Here is a 16153-nt window from a genome sequence, read left to right on the forward strand (position 1 = left end):
CAATATGTAGATGCACAAAAAAAAGAAGTTATTTAACTGAAAATAATACTCATAAATTAAATGTCACCTGTCATGGATTCTCACGCTGCATAACATCTGTGACACAGGCACTTTTGGTTATTTTTATTTGCATCATTGCGCTTTAATTTCACATATTCAAATGATCTGATAAAGGAACCATTTTACCAGCCTTAAAACAGCACAGCATCTGAGTGAAAATTAAATCTCATTGATTTGGGCATCTAGCCACTGAATGACCCTTATTCAGCTTTAGACAGGAGTTTCTCATTTCAGAAATCCATTTCCTGCCCAGACCCAAGCACATGGGGCTCCCAAATAATTTCTTCTTTCCCTCATCTCTGGCCTTGCAATTGTGCCTCTAACTTTGTTCCTGCTAATAATGCTTCTTCTGCTTCTGTTGGTACAGGATTATGTTCCTCTAGCAACCTAAATATTTTACTGGTCTTTCGTCTGAACTGTGCACTCCCTATCCACAGAGCCCCGTGTGGTTAAAACAAATGATAAGTAAACTGTGTGGGCCAGGGAGGAAGAGGAGAAAGCACCAGTCTGCATCTGGAAAAACAAGGAGCACCACGTTAGAGGTATGAGGCCAGGGCATGAAGTGAAAGGCAGGAGCAGGAACATGACTGAATACACTTGGACAGAGAAGAAAGCCAACATGTAGACTTAGACTGGGGATACAGTGAGTGAGAAATTCAGAGTGTAGAAACGCAAAAATATAATGGGGTAGAAGTGAGCAAAAACTCTAAACTTGGGGTGAAGAACACAGGAAGAATGGAGATTTGAGAAAACAGGACTCTAAGATGAGAAAATAGCACATACTCTGAAATTAAGGGGTGAGGAATGTGGGTATGCTGGGAATTGGGCCTTGTGAGATGAAAACTATAGGGTGGTCATGAAGAGAAATGGGGGGGGGATTCAAATCTTGTGATATTGGAAATTCTGAAACAACTGTTTTGGGGAAGGACAAACCATGAACCTAGGGATAAGGGAGAACAAAAACTTGAAAACTACACAGGAAACTGTTGGAGGGGGGACAATGAGCACAACCGAGTGTTAAATAACATGATGGAGTGCAATTGGAACCAGGATGGAGAAAGAGAGAGAAGGAAAATGACTCGGTATTGGGTGTGAGGAGAGGAAGAGAGGAAGAAATGACCCATGATGTAGATGAGCAGAAGGACAGGGGATGGGAGCAGAGAGATTGATGGACTAATTGCTCTGAGAGATAATATATAGAAATCAAACAAAAACATAAAGGAACTAAGATGACACCTTTTTATTGGACTAATTTAGTGCATTTAAGATTAGCTTTTGAAAGTAACACTTTCTTCCACATTCATGGCCACCACACCGTTTTACTCAGAGAGAAATGAGCTGATCCAGGGTGGAGTGTTGCTCTTGGAAGCAGGAGGGTATATGAGACTTGCTCAAAGATTTAAAGGGTGTCTATATTTATCTGTAAGTGCTCTGGGGCAAGAACCTACCAATTTTACCTGAATTTCCTAAGTTAAAGATTTGAAAACAATCTCAAAAAGAAGGAAGTTTAGACTCAATTTGAATAAGACTAGAGAGGAAGCATGACAAAGCAATTCAAGAAGTCTATTCCAGTCATAAGGTATAAGAGATGGGAATGATCAGAATGAAATGGGGGTGGGGCAGGGAATGAGGTAGATAAGGCACATGCTGAAAATATTTCTTGACTCTTCTAACCAATTCTTCCTTTTGTACCAAGAGATTTGAAAATAGAAACAACACAGTGAGAATCTGGCAAGAAATCTTTCTCCAAGTGCAAACCACTACAGACTTAAATTATAGCAGCGGATATGGCTCCATCTGTATTCTAAGCAAAAATAATTACTGAGTCACTCAAAGGAATTCCAAATGGGAAACAAGTATGCATGATATCTTATGGAAGACTCTTACCTTTTCATTTTCCCACTGAAAAAAGTTACAGTCTTTCCTGTCTCTGCAAGCAGAACAGGCATAAAATCTTCTACCTTGCTCTTGCTCTTGGCTGATCTTTACAAACAAAAGAGTGGGGCCTGGAACAAACAAAGGGAAACATCAATGCATTCCTGAAAAAGTGTTGCAAATCAGACTCAATCAACTGGCTGAGTCTGGCTGATATGCCCATATCTTGGCCACATGCACATTTATGCTTTGGTAAGTACAGAATTTTAAATTTGAGAAAATTTTTTAATATATAATAGCAGTTCACAATCAACTGTTAATGCCTGCAAAATCTCTTGTAAAAAAAACGGTAAGGAATCAATATTCAACCTGATTTAACCAGGTAAGAGAGGCTTCTGATTAAATTGCCTGGGGGTGGGGGGGGAAAGCTATCTCCTGATATTCAATGGCACCCCCTTTTTTTGGTTACCATATGTCCGGGGAAACCAGGATATGTCCTCTTTTTAGAGGACTGTCCAGGTACCTGGATGGACTTTCCAAATCCCAGTAGTTTGTCCCGGTTTGGAAAGCCCTAACAAGCTCCAGGCGTATCTGGAGGGCCTCTGAGCATGCACGGATGACGTCATACACATCCGTGCATGCTCCAGTCCATCTAGACGTGGCTGGAGCTCATCGGGAAAGATGAGAGGAAGCTTTATGGAAGCGGGGCTGGGATGGAATGGGGCGGAACAGGCCAGGGCCATGTGTCCAGGTTTTTACCGCTCAAAATATGGTAACCCTAACTAAGCCGCTAAATGCTCCGAAGCTTCTCTGGTGCTCATAGAATTCCTATGAGCATCGGAGCATTTAGCGCCCTGGGTCATGGTAGAAACCTCTACCGTGGCTTAGTATAAAGCGGCCTTAAACTGGATAGTGCTACTGAATATGCTTAGCTTTTCTGAAATTACAGGTCAAGGTGGATACCATACAATAAAAACATATCTAAAAGAATAAAAGCAGAACTCCATCGATATAATAGGATAAATAGCATTCCCACAAAAGAGCAGTCACACTAGATACTCAATATCAGCAACAACTATCTAGGCAGGTCCAGAGGCAAAATCAGGGCATGGTTGCAAGTTAACCAATTAAATGCCTATATTCAGCCCTTAACTGATGAAGCTAGCTAATCAAACATGACTGCATAAATAGCAGATCTACCTCTGCCCAGTTAAATTAAGTGATTAAGACTAAATATTGGCACTTAACCAGTTAAGTGATGGCTGTCCACACATACATGTATATTCAAGTGATGGTGCCTGGACCTGACCCAACATTGAATATCTGGGCATAAAGCCAGCAGCAGCAAAACTCATTGACCACTGCCACTGAATATCTTCTCCTAAGCTTAAAGTTGACAAAAACATTTTAAAAGCAGTCACATTACAACTTTATACCACAAATAATAAAATATCTAAAGCAGTTTAAAAATTTTTTAAAAACTTTCTCTAACCAGCGCTCATGTCAGTGGCTGCCAATCGCACAACAGTTAGAGAATAGCGCCCGACTGCAATAATAGCCAGCTGAAATGTAGGCTGGAAAATCCTGGCCTACATTTCAGCCGCCTATCTTTTGTCACTAAAGCGCAGCTTTCCATCAGCTGATCGTGGCAGGGGAATCCCCCATCCCACCCCTGGTCAGCTGAACTGCAGGACTTGCCGAAACCGCAGCTTTGGGGAGTCATAGAAACATAGAAGATGACGGCAGATAAGGGCCATAGCCCATCAGGTCTGCCCACTCTACTGACCCACCCCCAAGTCTATTATCCTAGGGATCCCACTCCTGGTGACAGGTTCCCTTGGCTTAACCCTCTAAGGGATCCCAAATGGACATCCCATTTGCTCTTAAATTCTTGCATTCTGTTTGCCTCGATCACCTGCACCGGGAGCTCGTTCCAAGGATCAACCACTCTCTCGGTGAAGAAATATTTCTTGGTGTCGCAATGAAATTTCCCGCTGCTGAGTTTAAGCGGATGCCCTCTTGTAGCTGAGGGTCCTTTGAGAAAGAGAATCTCTTCTTCCATCTCGATACTTAAACGTCTCGATCATGTCTCCTCTCTCCCTACGTTCCTCGAGTGAGTACAGCTGCAAATTTTTCAGCCTTTCCTCGTACGATAGAGCCTTGAGCCCCAAGACCATCCTGGTGGCCATCCGTTGCACCGAATAGCATACAGTATTCCAAATGAGGTCTCACCATGGTTCTGTATAATGGCATTATGACTTCAGGCTTCCGGCTGACGAAACTCCTGTGGATGCAACCTAACAACTGTCTTGCCTTAGATGAAGCCTTCTCCACATGATCAGCAGTTTTCATGTCTGCGCTGATGATCACTCCCAAGTCTCGTTCTGTTGAAGTTCTAGCTAAGGTCTCACCATTCAAGGCATAAGTTCTGCACGGATTTCTGCTGCCGAGGTGCATAATCTTGCATTTCTTAGCGTTGAAGCCCAGCTGCCAGGTCGAGGACCAAAGCTCCAACAAATGTGGGTCCTATGTCATACTATCAGGTGAATTGCCGTCTCTCACTATATTGCATAGTTTGGCGTCGTCAGTGAATAACGTTATCTTACCTTGAAGCCCCTGAGTTAGGTCCCCTATGAATATGTTGAAAAGGAGCGAGCCCAAGACTGAGCCCTGCGGTACTCCACTGGTCACCTCCGATGTTTTAGAGAGGGTACCGTTAACTACCACCCTCTGAAGTCTGCCACTCAGCCAGTCATTGACCCATGTAGTTAGTGTTTCTCCCAGCCCCATTGATTTCCTCTTGCTCAACAGCCTGCAATGCGGGACACTATCGAAAGCTTTGCTGAAGTCTAGGTATACGACGTCCACGGATTCTCCCAAGTCTAGCTGTTTTGTTACCCAGTCAAAGAAGCTGATGAGATTGGATTGTCAGGACCTACCCTTGGTGAATCCGTGTTGACTGGGATCCCGTAGATTCTCCTCATCCAAGATTGCGTCTAATTTACGTTTGATTAGTGTTTCCATGAGTTTGCATACTATTGATGTGAGACTCACCAGTCTGTAGTTTGCAACCTCTGCCCTGCAACCCTTTTTGTGCAGTGGAACGACGTTAGCTGTTTTCCAGTCTATGGGGACTCTCCCTGAACTTAGGGAGAGATTGAAGAATCCTGATAGCGGTTCTGCCAGGACATCACGCAGCTCGCTGAGCACCCTGGGGTGTAGATTGTCCGGTCCCATGGCTTTGTTCACCTTGAGTCTTGCCAGTTCGTAGTAGACGTCACCAGGTGTGAACTCGAAATTCTGAAACGAGTCTTCCACGCTGGGCCTTGCCTGCAACTGCGGACCGTGCCCCGGTGCCTTGCAGGTGAAGGCCGAGCAGAAGTATTCATTCAGTTCTGCTTTATCGGAATCTGATTCTGCGCAGTTCCCATCTGGTTTTCTAAGGCGTACTATCCCATCTGTGTTCTTTTTCCTATCACTAATATACCTAAAGAAGGATTTGTCCCCTTTCTTCATGTTCTTTGCCAGGGTCTCTTCCACTCGAAGTTTGGCCTCCCTGACTGCCGTTTTGACCGCTGCAGACCTCGCCCTATGTTCTAGTTTAGCTTCCCTAGTCTCCGTTCGTTTGTAGGAAATAAATGTTTTTTTCTTCTCCTTGACGAGGTGCGATATTTCTGCGGAGTACCATTGGGGTTTGTTGTTTCTCCGCCGTTTGTGTACTGATTTAATGTAGAGGCTTGTCGCTTCATGTATGGTAGATTTCAGGGATGTCCTGCTGGCTCAGCTGATCAAGGGAAACTCCCCTGCCGCAATCAGCTCAGCCAGCTGCAGCTGGCAGAAGACCTCCTAAAAACACCCCCAAAATCAGCAGGAGGGATGCCCACTCCCTTCTGATTGAAGACATCCCTCAAAACCCCCCACACCCAAAATTAGCAGGAGGGATGCCACTTTCTCCTGCCTGAACCAAACACTCCCCCAACCCCCCATACCTTTACAAGAAGACCATCAAGAAGGATGCCCATTCCCTCTTGCCATCAGGCCCGCCTCTTCAAAATGGTTGGGGGTTGCTGCTCACGCCAGGAATGTTACAGAAGTAACAGGGAAGGGAAGCAGCGCGCAAGGCAGTGAGGAAGTGGGAACGGAGTGGGGGAGTGGAGAAGAGGACAGGTGCTTGCGCTCGCACCAAAATGGTGACCAGGGCGGACTGCCTCCCCCCCACTCTCCCCTTACTACATCACTGGATCTAGGTGTCATTGTTGAGGATACATTGAAACCTTCAGCTCAATAGGCAGCGGTGGCTAAGAAAGCAAATAGAATGTTAGGAATTATCAGGAAAAAGAATGGAAAACAAAGATGGAAATGTTATAATGCCTTTGTATAGCTCCATGGTGCCACCACACTTTGAATACTGTGTGCAATTCTGGTCACTGCATCTCAAAACTGATATAGAAAAATTAGAAATAGTAGAGAAGGGCGACAACAGTGATAAGGGAGATGGGACAACTTCCCTATGAGGAAAGGCTAAAGTGACTAGGCTCTTCAGCTTACAGTAGAGACAGCTAAAGGGACATATGATAGAGGTCTACAAAATACTGAGTGGAGTGGAATAGGTAGACATGAGTCACATGTTTACCTAAAAAAAAAATACTAGGATTAGGGGGCATGTGATGAAGCTATTATAAGTAGTAAATTTAAAACAAAACAAAGAAAATATTTCTTCACTTAACATGTAATTCAACTCTGGAATTTGTTGTCATAGAATGTGGTAAAAGCAGAAAGTTTAGCAGGGTTTAAAAAAAAAAAAAAGTTTTATTTCCTAAAAGTCTATAAGCCATTATTTAAAGACTTTGGAAAACCTGCTGCTTATTTCTAAGATAAACATAAAATCTGTTTTACTCTTTTGGGATCTTGCCTAATATTTGTAACCTAGATTGGACTGCTGGAAACAAGATAGTGGGTTTGATGGACCTTCCCAGTATGGCAACACATATGTTTCCAAGTGGGTAGGGGCCCATCTACTTTGGACTCAAGCTCACCCAAAATTGACACAATCTTGCTGTGGTTGGCAAGGCCAAGTTCTACCAGCCAAAGACCACCTCCTTTAGTGGCTAGAAGTTTCCAATTTCAGCAGCCAACAGCAATGACCCTGAGCTGCTGCCACCAACCAGCCTGCCTCTGTGAAATCAAGTATGCATGTTGAGGCCAGCAGCAAACAGGGAAAATTGCTGCAGGCTTTCAAATTTGGAAGCATTCTAGTCACAGAAGCCGGTCTTCAGCTAGTGGGGCGTGGAGAGCCTCTCCAGCTCAGGTATTTATATTTTGTGCCAACTCACTTTGGGATCAGGACCATCCAAAACTAGCTGACCTGACTATCCTACTGATATTGTAACTCAGACACTGGTCCGAAAGGACCTTACTCTGACTCAGCCACAGCTCTTATCTCACGTCCTTATTTATGCCAGCTAGAAAGAATCGACGTCACCAACTGTTAGAGCAAGACGAAGAGAAATTCTATTCTACATTAATGGGGCAGTGGGTAGGGATCTTGTCAAGCATTGTCAGACATTATGACGCAATACATGCGCCCGCCTTCGGAAAGTATTTTGCCGAAATACGACCGAACAGCAGACGCACACCGTGACGAAATATGCCTATAGAATCAGCAAGAGGTGCACGTCTGGCTCCTACCGTGTGGGCACCAGGGGGCGCTGGCTAGGAACGCGTCATTCAGGATGACCTCCATGGTTTGGCTTCTACGTCGATGCAGCAGCTCCTTGTCTTATATTTGCCTGATGTTATATGCTACACCACGAAACCGTACGAGTCTCCGGCCCATCCCATGAACTTCGGACGATGTGAGTGCAAGCAAGACTGAAACGGAGAGAGGAGAAAGGCTCTGCGATGATCAATGGTGCCCCCTGTGCCCTGGCGGAGCTACTACGTGCGAGAATCCATGCTACCAATCAAGGGCAAGCAGTGGCTTTCCCCCATGTCTTTCATTTATTAGTTTCACTTCAAATGCTACTAAATCTGTATCTTTTCCCTCCCATTTTAAAGGAAGATTAACTCGATAAATGGGGTCTGGGTAAAATCAGAATTTCCAACCCCAGTCTGCTGTTAAGGTAGTCCAGGATCTGTGGGATCCTAGGAAATCCTGTCTTTTTACTAGGATTTCAATACTGTTAAATTAAAATCCTGGGGATTACTACCAAATGTTCCCCTCATATAGCCTACCGGTGCAGAAACGAAAGCTGAAAGAACAAATAAATGCAGTCTCCATCAGTGGCTTACCAAGGGAGGGGTGGGGCAGTCCACCCCAGGTGCACACTCCAAGGGGGTGCACAGCCAGCCACCATCCCTAGTCTGTCGCTGCTCTTTCCTTAACCATCAGCAGCGGCAGTAAACTTCAAATCAGGGGTGTCTGCGGCCCAGCTTGTGCTTCCTCTGGCGGGTGTTTAGTTTATGTCCGTTTCTTTGCTGTAGCAGTTTTTCCCACTCAAAGACGCAGCCGTCGGCTCTTCGCGTAATCCGTACTTATCCACTACTTATGGGGAATTTAGGAAACATCTTAAAACACACTTGTTCCTAAAGCATCTAGACAACTGATCTCTCTCCCCTCTATAGCGATTAACTTTTCCTTTTGATCTCTCCTCAACAATGAATTTCCTGTCCTATTAATTCTCTTTCTTCCTCCCCTCTTAAAGTCAATTCAATTTGTTACCTTTGCTTAATCTTCTGTAAACCACATAGAACTTCACGGTATTGCGGTATAAAAGCTGTTATTATTATTATTAACTGCATCAGAAGCATTCCCTCTGACATCACGATGTCAGAGAGAAAGCTTCTGACGCAGCTGCGGATCGCACAAGGTGTCGACGCCCACAAGGTGTCGACGCCCACGGCTTTGAATGGAAAACCAGCTGCAGCAAAAAAAATGGCCAGAAACACTGTTGCTGCACAGGACAGAGAAGAGAAATGTTGCTGGTGCATAGGGAAGGGGGATAGAAATGCTGCTGCTACACAGGGAAGGGGGAGAGAAATGCTGCTGCTACATAGGGAAGGGGGAGAGAAATGCTGCTGCTACATAGGGAAGGGGGAAGAAATGCTGCTGTTGCACAGAGAAGAGGGAGAGAAATGCTGCTGCTACAAAGGGAGGGGGAAAGAAATGCTGCTGCTGCACAGGGAAGGGGGGAGAGAATGCTGCTGCTGCTGCTGCACAGGGAAGTGGTGGGGAGAAATGCTGCAGCAGCATATGGAAGGGAATGGTGGGGAGATAAATGCTGCTTCTGTAGCACCCAATTGGGGAGACAGAGGGAAGGAGGGAGAAGGAAGACAAGAGAGAGGAACCAGAGATGCCAAGTCCATGGGAAGGAGGGAAAGAAAAGGAGATACCAGACCATGTAGGGGGAGGGAGAGATGTCAGGGCTTGTGGGGAAGGGAAGGAGATGGATGCCAGACCAATGAGGGTGAGGGGGGAGGCATAAAGTTTCTGGAAGGGGAATAGGAGAGAAGATGCCCTATTGAAGGGACAGAGAGAGGGTAGACGGTGGATGAAAGGAAGAGAGTGACAAGAAGACAAGAACAAAACTATGGGACCAGACAAACTACACCCTAGGGTGCTCAGGGAGTTGAGTGACGTTCTGGCGGAACCATTATCCGTGCTCTTCAATCTTTCCCTAAGTACAGCAAAGGTCCCATTGGACTGGAAAACGGCTGACGTCATTCCACTCCACAAAAAGGGAAGCAGGACAGAGGCTGCAAATTATAGACCTGTAAGTCTCACATCAATAGTGAGTAAAATTATGGAAACACTAATCAAACGCCAATTAGATACGATCCTGAACAAGAAGAATCTACGAGATCCCCATCAACATGGTTTTATGAAGGGAAGGTCCTGCCAATCGAATCCGATTGGCTTCTTTGACTGGGTAACAAAAAAGCTGGATATAGGGGAGTCCCTGGACGTCGTGTATCTAGACTTCAGCAAAGCGTTTGATAGCGTCCTGCACCGCAGGTTATTGAGCAAGATGAGTTCGATGGGATTGGGTGAAACATTAACTGCATGGGTTAGGGACTGGCTTACAGGAAGACTTCAGAGGGTGGTGGTGAACGGTACCCCGACCGATACGACGGAGGTGATCAGCGGAGTACCGCAGGGCTCAGTCTTGGGCCCAATCCTCTAACATCTTCATAAGAGACTTGGCTGAGGGGCTTCGAGGTAAAATTACATTATTCGCTGATGACGCCAAACTATGCACATAGTAGGCAGAAGCACAACAAACAAAAGCACAGTGCCCGACAGAATGACGCAGGACCTACTCCTGCTGGAACATTGGTCAGAGACTTTGCATTTTTTGGCATTGAAACTTAGTTGCCAAGTCATGCATCTTGGCGGGAAAAATCCATGCAGGACCTACACCCTGAATGGTGAGATCCTAGCAAGGACAGTGGCAGAATGCGACTTGGGGGTGATCATTAGCGAAGACATGAAGTCTGCCAATCAAATGGAGAAAGCTTCATCCAGGGCCAGACAAATCATGGGCTGTATCCGTAGAAGTTTCGTCAGCCATAAGCCCGAGGTGATAATGCCACTGTACAGATCCATGGTAAGACCCCATCTAGAATACTGTGTACAATTCTGGAGACCACATTACCAAAAGGATGTGCTGAGAGTTGAGTCGGGTCAGCATATGGCCACCAGGATGGTCGCAGGACTCAAGGACCTTCCGTATGAGGAACAGCTGGTCAAGTTACAGCTATACTCACTTGAGGAACGCAGAGAGAGAGGAGACATGATTGAGACGTTCAAATATGTCACAGGCCGTATCAAAGCAGAAGAAGATGGGGGCGTGGCTTGGAGCGCGCAAAATGGTCGCATAGCCGCTGAGCTCCCCGAACCCAGACAACTAACGGAAAGGAAACAGCTGATTAGAATCGCTCACCCGCGTTTAAAATAACAAAAAATAACCTCCGAAATGGCTACCACTAGGCAAGGAAAATCTGAGAAGCCGTGCACTTCCGGTGTATCGGCAAAAAGATCTAAAGTGACACCGGTGTCCCCGTCGAGTGTCCCGATCCCGTTGGAAACAGAAGACTTCTCAGATAAAGCTGATATAATGGCTGAGCTATTTAAAATAAAATTAATGCTGACAGACAACGCTGCTAAACTTTCAGAGGTAAAGGAGGAAGTGCTAAGTCTGAAACAAGAGATCCAGACTGAAAGGCAGAGGATGTCTGTGATTGAAGAAAGGGTTGAACTGCTGGAAGCTGTCACACAAAAGTGTGAAAATGAAAGGCAGACTGTGGAAAGCTTAAAAAATCAGCTGATAGATTTGGAGAATCGGGGAAAAAGGAAGAACATCAGAGTGCTTGGACTGGCTGAAAATCTTGAAGGGGGAGACACTGTACAGTTTTTAGAGAACTTACTACCTAAACTGTTACAGTTAAACTCCAAGTGGCCGTTGGAGATAGAACGGGCTCATAGAATCCCTTCAAAAAAACCAGTGAATCAGAATGGCCCCAGACCCTTGATTTTTAAAGTTTTGAGATACCAGCAAGCTTTAGAAATCCTGAAAGTAGCAAAAGCGAACAAAAATTTAAATTATAAAGGGTCTAAACTGATGTTGGTCCCAGACTTTGCAAAACACTCTGCAAACATCAGAAAGCAGTTTCTAATGCTGAGGCAGCAGTTGAAAGAAAAAGGTTATATGTATGGCTTGTACTATCCATCTACAATGCGAATATCTACTGGAAATAAATCCTGGTATTTTCAAGATCCTGCCAAACTTAAAGAGTTTCTATCAAAAGATGAACCAATGTCTACATAAAGGAAAATTGATTAAAGGAAAAAGAGAAAATGGAAAAGACTTATTTTGAAGAAATGAGAAGAGGAAAAAAAAGGAAGAAAGAAGGAAAAAAGAAGAAGTGGATTGATATTGGAACAAGTTATTTTTACTGCATTTTATTGCATTTGAAGATCTTTTGACTAATTTATCAATATTTTGAATCTACTGATACATTCTTAATTTAATAAGAAATTAATTATCTATGAGAGTTATTATAAATATAATATATATATTTACCCAACTACTAATTACTAACCATTTTGAATAACAATAATTGATTAATATAAGGAAATAAATATATGATAATGAATATTTCAAAAAGGGATTATTAATAAAATAGGAAATAATTTTAGACTTTAATAAATACATATGAAAATATATATTTTATTCCAATATTTATTTATTTGGAATATATTATGAATATTTATTTATATTGAAAATATTATGAATATATTTTGTATTCAAATATTTATTTATATTGAATATATTATAAATGATTTTTAAATGAGAATGCTATAAATAAATTGGTTGATGCTAGTATCAATAATTTATTAACGCTATGTATGATTATAATTTAAAAATGAATATTTATATACATGGAATTATAATTCAATCTGAAATTGTTAACAAATATTAAGATGGGATATATACTACTTTGAAAGGTAGATATATTTGTAGTTTATATGATTTAATTAAATAAGAATCTTAATATATTGATATATTTCACAGGGATACTAATTGATATGAAATACAAAATTTATTAAATAAAGGGTTAAGCCTGGAAATTGGGATTTTTTTAAGAAGAGATAATTAATAAGGAGATAAAGAATTTTAAGATACTATTATTTATATGAATAACTTATATGAATGAACATTTATTTGAAATTAATTGAATGATTGAATATGTATAGATATATAATAATTAAATATTACATATGTGGGGGGAAAAAGAATAGCTAAATTTTTTGTGATATGTTAATTCAATATGGAGGGGTATTAGTGTCTGGGGGAGGGGGTTTAGGGTCGGCTATACCAATGTGTGTTTCAGGTCAGACAATTATTATGGGGGGGAGGGGAGGAAGCATAGAGAGAGGATGGGGGTTCAAAGCAATAATATATTGAGGTGGATTGAAAATGGGATAAATGTAAAAATTTTATTTTTCTTTTATAATCTTATTTTTTTGGGGGGAAAGGGATGGGGGATTGGATGAAGGAAATATATTTACTTTAATGTGCTGAGGTCTGGTCATCTTTATTGTTATAGAAGTATTTGCCAAAATTTAATTATGAAATAGATGGATATAAAAATTTATTCTATTAATGTCAATGGTTTAAATCATCCTATTAAGAGAAAGAAAGTACTAACGTTCCTTAAAAAGCAAAATGCGGACATATATTTTATTCAAGAGTCGCACCTTTCTGATATTGAATCTAAAAAGTTATCTGGGGGTTGGATTTCTAAATGCTTCTTTGCACCTGCAATAGGGAAAAAAGCTGGGGTTGCTGTCCTGATAAATAGGAAATGCACTGCTGATTTCAAATTAATAAACCATGATCCTTTAGGAAGATGGGTGCATATCAATATGGTTCTGGGAAATACAACCCTGGTTTTATTAAATTTATATGCTCCTAATTCAAATCAAATGGAGTTTTTCAAACAAGTTCAACAATTACTGTTACCACTGGCTGCTTCTAATTTAATAGTAGCGGGGGATTTCAATGCTGTAATGGATCCAATTTTGGATAAGAGACCAAGTAGAATTATGAAATCGTTAGGTTTAGAGAATTTGGTTCAATCTTGTAATTTAGTTGATATATGGCGTATTCTTCATTTTAATGATCGGGAATTCTCTTTTTGTTCTCAGGTCCACAAATCTTTCTCACGAATTGATTATATATTCGTGTCTAATAATATAGCGCAGCGAGTGATGAATGCAGTTATTGATCCCATTGTAATTTCAGATCATGCTGGTGTGTGGATTGACTTTCAGAATAATGATGTAGAACATTTCAATCCAATTTGGAGATTTGATAATGCTTTACTTGCGGATTCAAACTTTCTGGAAGATTTTAAATTAAAGATGAATGAATTTTTTCAAATAAATAATTCGGACAATATTAATGCTGAGATTTTATGGGACACATTTAAAGCAACAATAAGAGGAAATATTATTTCATATTCAGCATTTATCAAAAAACAACTTAAAAAACAATATGTTGATTTGGAAAAACAAATTAAAGTATTAGAAAATAAATTAATTGAGAAATGGGAACATAATACATTACAAAACTTATTAAAAGTAAAAGCGAAATATAATGAGATTTCTTCTCAATTTGTGAGGAAAGATATCTTCTATAAGCAAATTCAGTATTATGGTAATTCAAACAAAGCTGGAAGATTATTAGCTAATTTTCTCAAAGCAAAAAAAAGGAAATCTAAGATTATTGCAATTAAAGATACACAAGGCAACACACACACTAACACCAAAGATATTTTAATACAATTTCTTGATTTTTATAAAGATTTATATTCTTCTGAATCTTATGAAAATAAAGAACAAGAGGGATTAAATTTCTTAAATTCATTTATTGGACCAAATGTTCCGGATCATATAAAACGAAGTTTAGAGGATCCTATATCTTTAAAAGAAATAGAATCAGCATTGAAGTCTCTTAGAGTTGGATCCGCTCCGGGTGGTGATGGTTATACTGTTGAATTCTATAAAACATTTCAAAATATCATCTTACCATATTTATTAAATTTGTATCAATACCAAATAAATAATGGGAATATATCAGGTACTATGGCTGACTCGGTAATTATTGTCTTACCAAAACCAAACAGGGATCCTACCTTGGTTTCAAATTACAGGCCTATATCTTTATTAAATGTAGATGGTAAGTTGCTTGCTAAAGTATTAGCAATAAGATTGGCAAAAGCTCTTCCTTTTATTATTGATGTACACCAAACAGGATTTATTGCTAAAAGACACTCATCAAACAATACTAGATTAGCATTTCACTCTTTAAATTTAGTGAAAAATTTGAATGATCCAGCTTTTATGCTATCTTTAGATGCAGAAAAAGCATTTGATAGAGTGGAATGGAGTTATATGTATCAAGCTCTGGAATGGTTTGGAATAGGCCCCGGTTTTATTAAAATGATTCAGACTTTGTATAGCTCTCCTGGTGCAAGATTATATATTAATAACAATTTATCAGATAGATTTAACTTGCGTAGGGGAGTTAGACAAGGTTGTCCTTTGTCCCCCTTACTTTTTGATATTGTTTTAGAACCCTTATTAATTGCAATTAATCAAACTAAGGAGATAAAGGGAATCCCATTTTCTTACTGGGAATTTAAACTTGCTGCATATGCAGATGATATATTATTATATTTAAGAGAACCGGGGAATACTGTTCCAAGTTTACTTAATCTTCTAGAGAAATTTGGAAAATTTTCTGGATATAAAATTAATTGGAGTAAATCGGAAATTCTTCCAATTAATGTTCACTGTACCAAAGGATTATTTGATTCATATTCATTTATTTGGAAAGAGGAAGGGTTAAAATATCTAGGAATTATTATCAAAAATACAATAGAAGATACAGTCAAAGAAAATGAAAAACTTTTATTAAAAAAAATAACAGAAATGTGTGAGCAATGGAATCCTTTACATCTTTCATGGTGGGGAAGAGTTCAAACAATTAAAATGATGATACTGCCTGTGGTTTGTTATCAAATGAGTATGATACCAATATTTTTTCAGGGGTCCTTCTATAAAAAGTTAAACAATATTCTTACAAAATTTGTTTGGTTTGGGAAAAGACCCAGAATTGCTTTAGTATCTTTACAAAGACCAATTGTGGAGGGAGGGGTAAATTTTCCAAATTTTTATAGGTACCATCAAGCCTATATTCTAAGACAGGGTATGTATTGGATCCTCCCAGATCTCATGGAGAATGTACCAGATTGGCTATATTTAGAATGGCGGCTCCTGTTCCCACTACATCCAGAACATTTAATTAGTATAAACATGCCAAGAAGATATAAGGATAACAGAATTTTATTGGAAGACGTTAAGATATATTAGTAATCTGTCACCAGAACCAATTGCTAAATCATTAAATCAATCAATTTGGGTAAACTCCAGAATCAGGATCGGCGGTTACAAAATCGTCTGGAAACAATGGATAATTGCAGGTATACGAACATTGAATGATGTTATTACAGAAGGATCAATGCTTAGTTTTTCACAATTGCAACATAAATTTGGATTAAATAAAACACAATATTTTAAATGGTTGCAATTGAAGCAAGCTATTCAGGCAGGGTTCCCTGAATGGAAAACTCTTAATACTCAATATAGTCT

General features: G+C 40.6%; 1 protein-coding gene across 1 annotated transcript in view; it reads right to left on the reverse strand.

Annotated features, from left to right (window-relative positions):
* Window positions 1-7849, reverse strand: part of ZCCHC4 (zinc finger CCHC-type containing 4) — a 52710-nt gene extending 44861 nt beyond the window's left edge. The window contains exons 1-2 of the mRNA XM_033948233.1: window positions 7624-7849; window positions 1948-2066 (exon numbers count right to left, since the gene is read on the reverse strand). Of these exons, the coding sequence (XP_033804124.1) occupies window positions 1948-2066; window positions 7624-7678 (174 nt within the window). The 5' untranslated portion in view covers window positions 7679-7849. The remainder of the gene's footprint in view (window positions 1-1947; window positions 2067-7623) is intronic.
* Window positions 7850-16153: the final 8304 nt, after the last annotated feature.

Source organism: Geotrypetes seraphini, chromosome 1 (genome assembly GCF_902459505.1).
Source record: "Geotrypetes seraphini chromosome 1, aGeoSer1.1, whole genome shotgun sequence".
Lineage (NCBI taxonomy): Eukaryota > Metazoa > Chordata > Amphibia > Gymnophiona > Dermophiidae > Geotrypetes > Geotrypetes seraphini.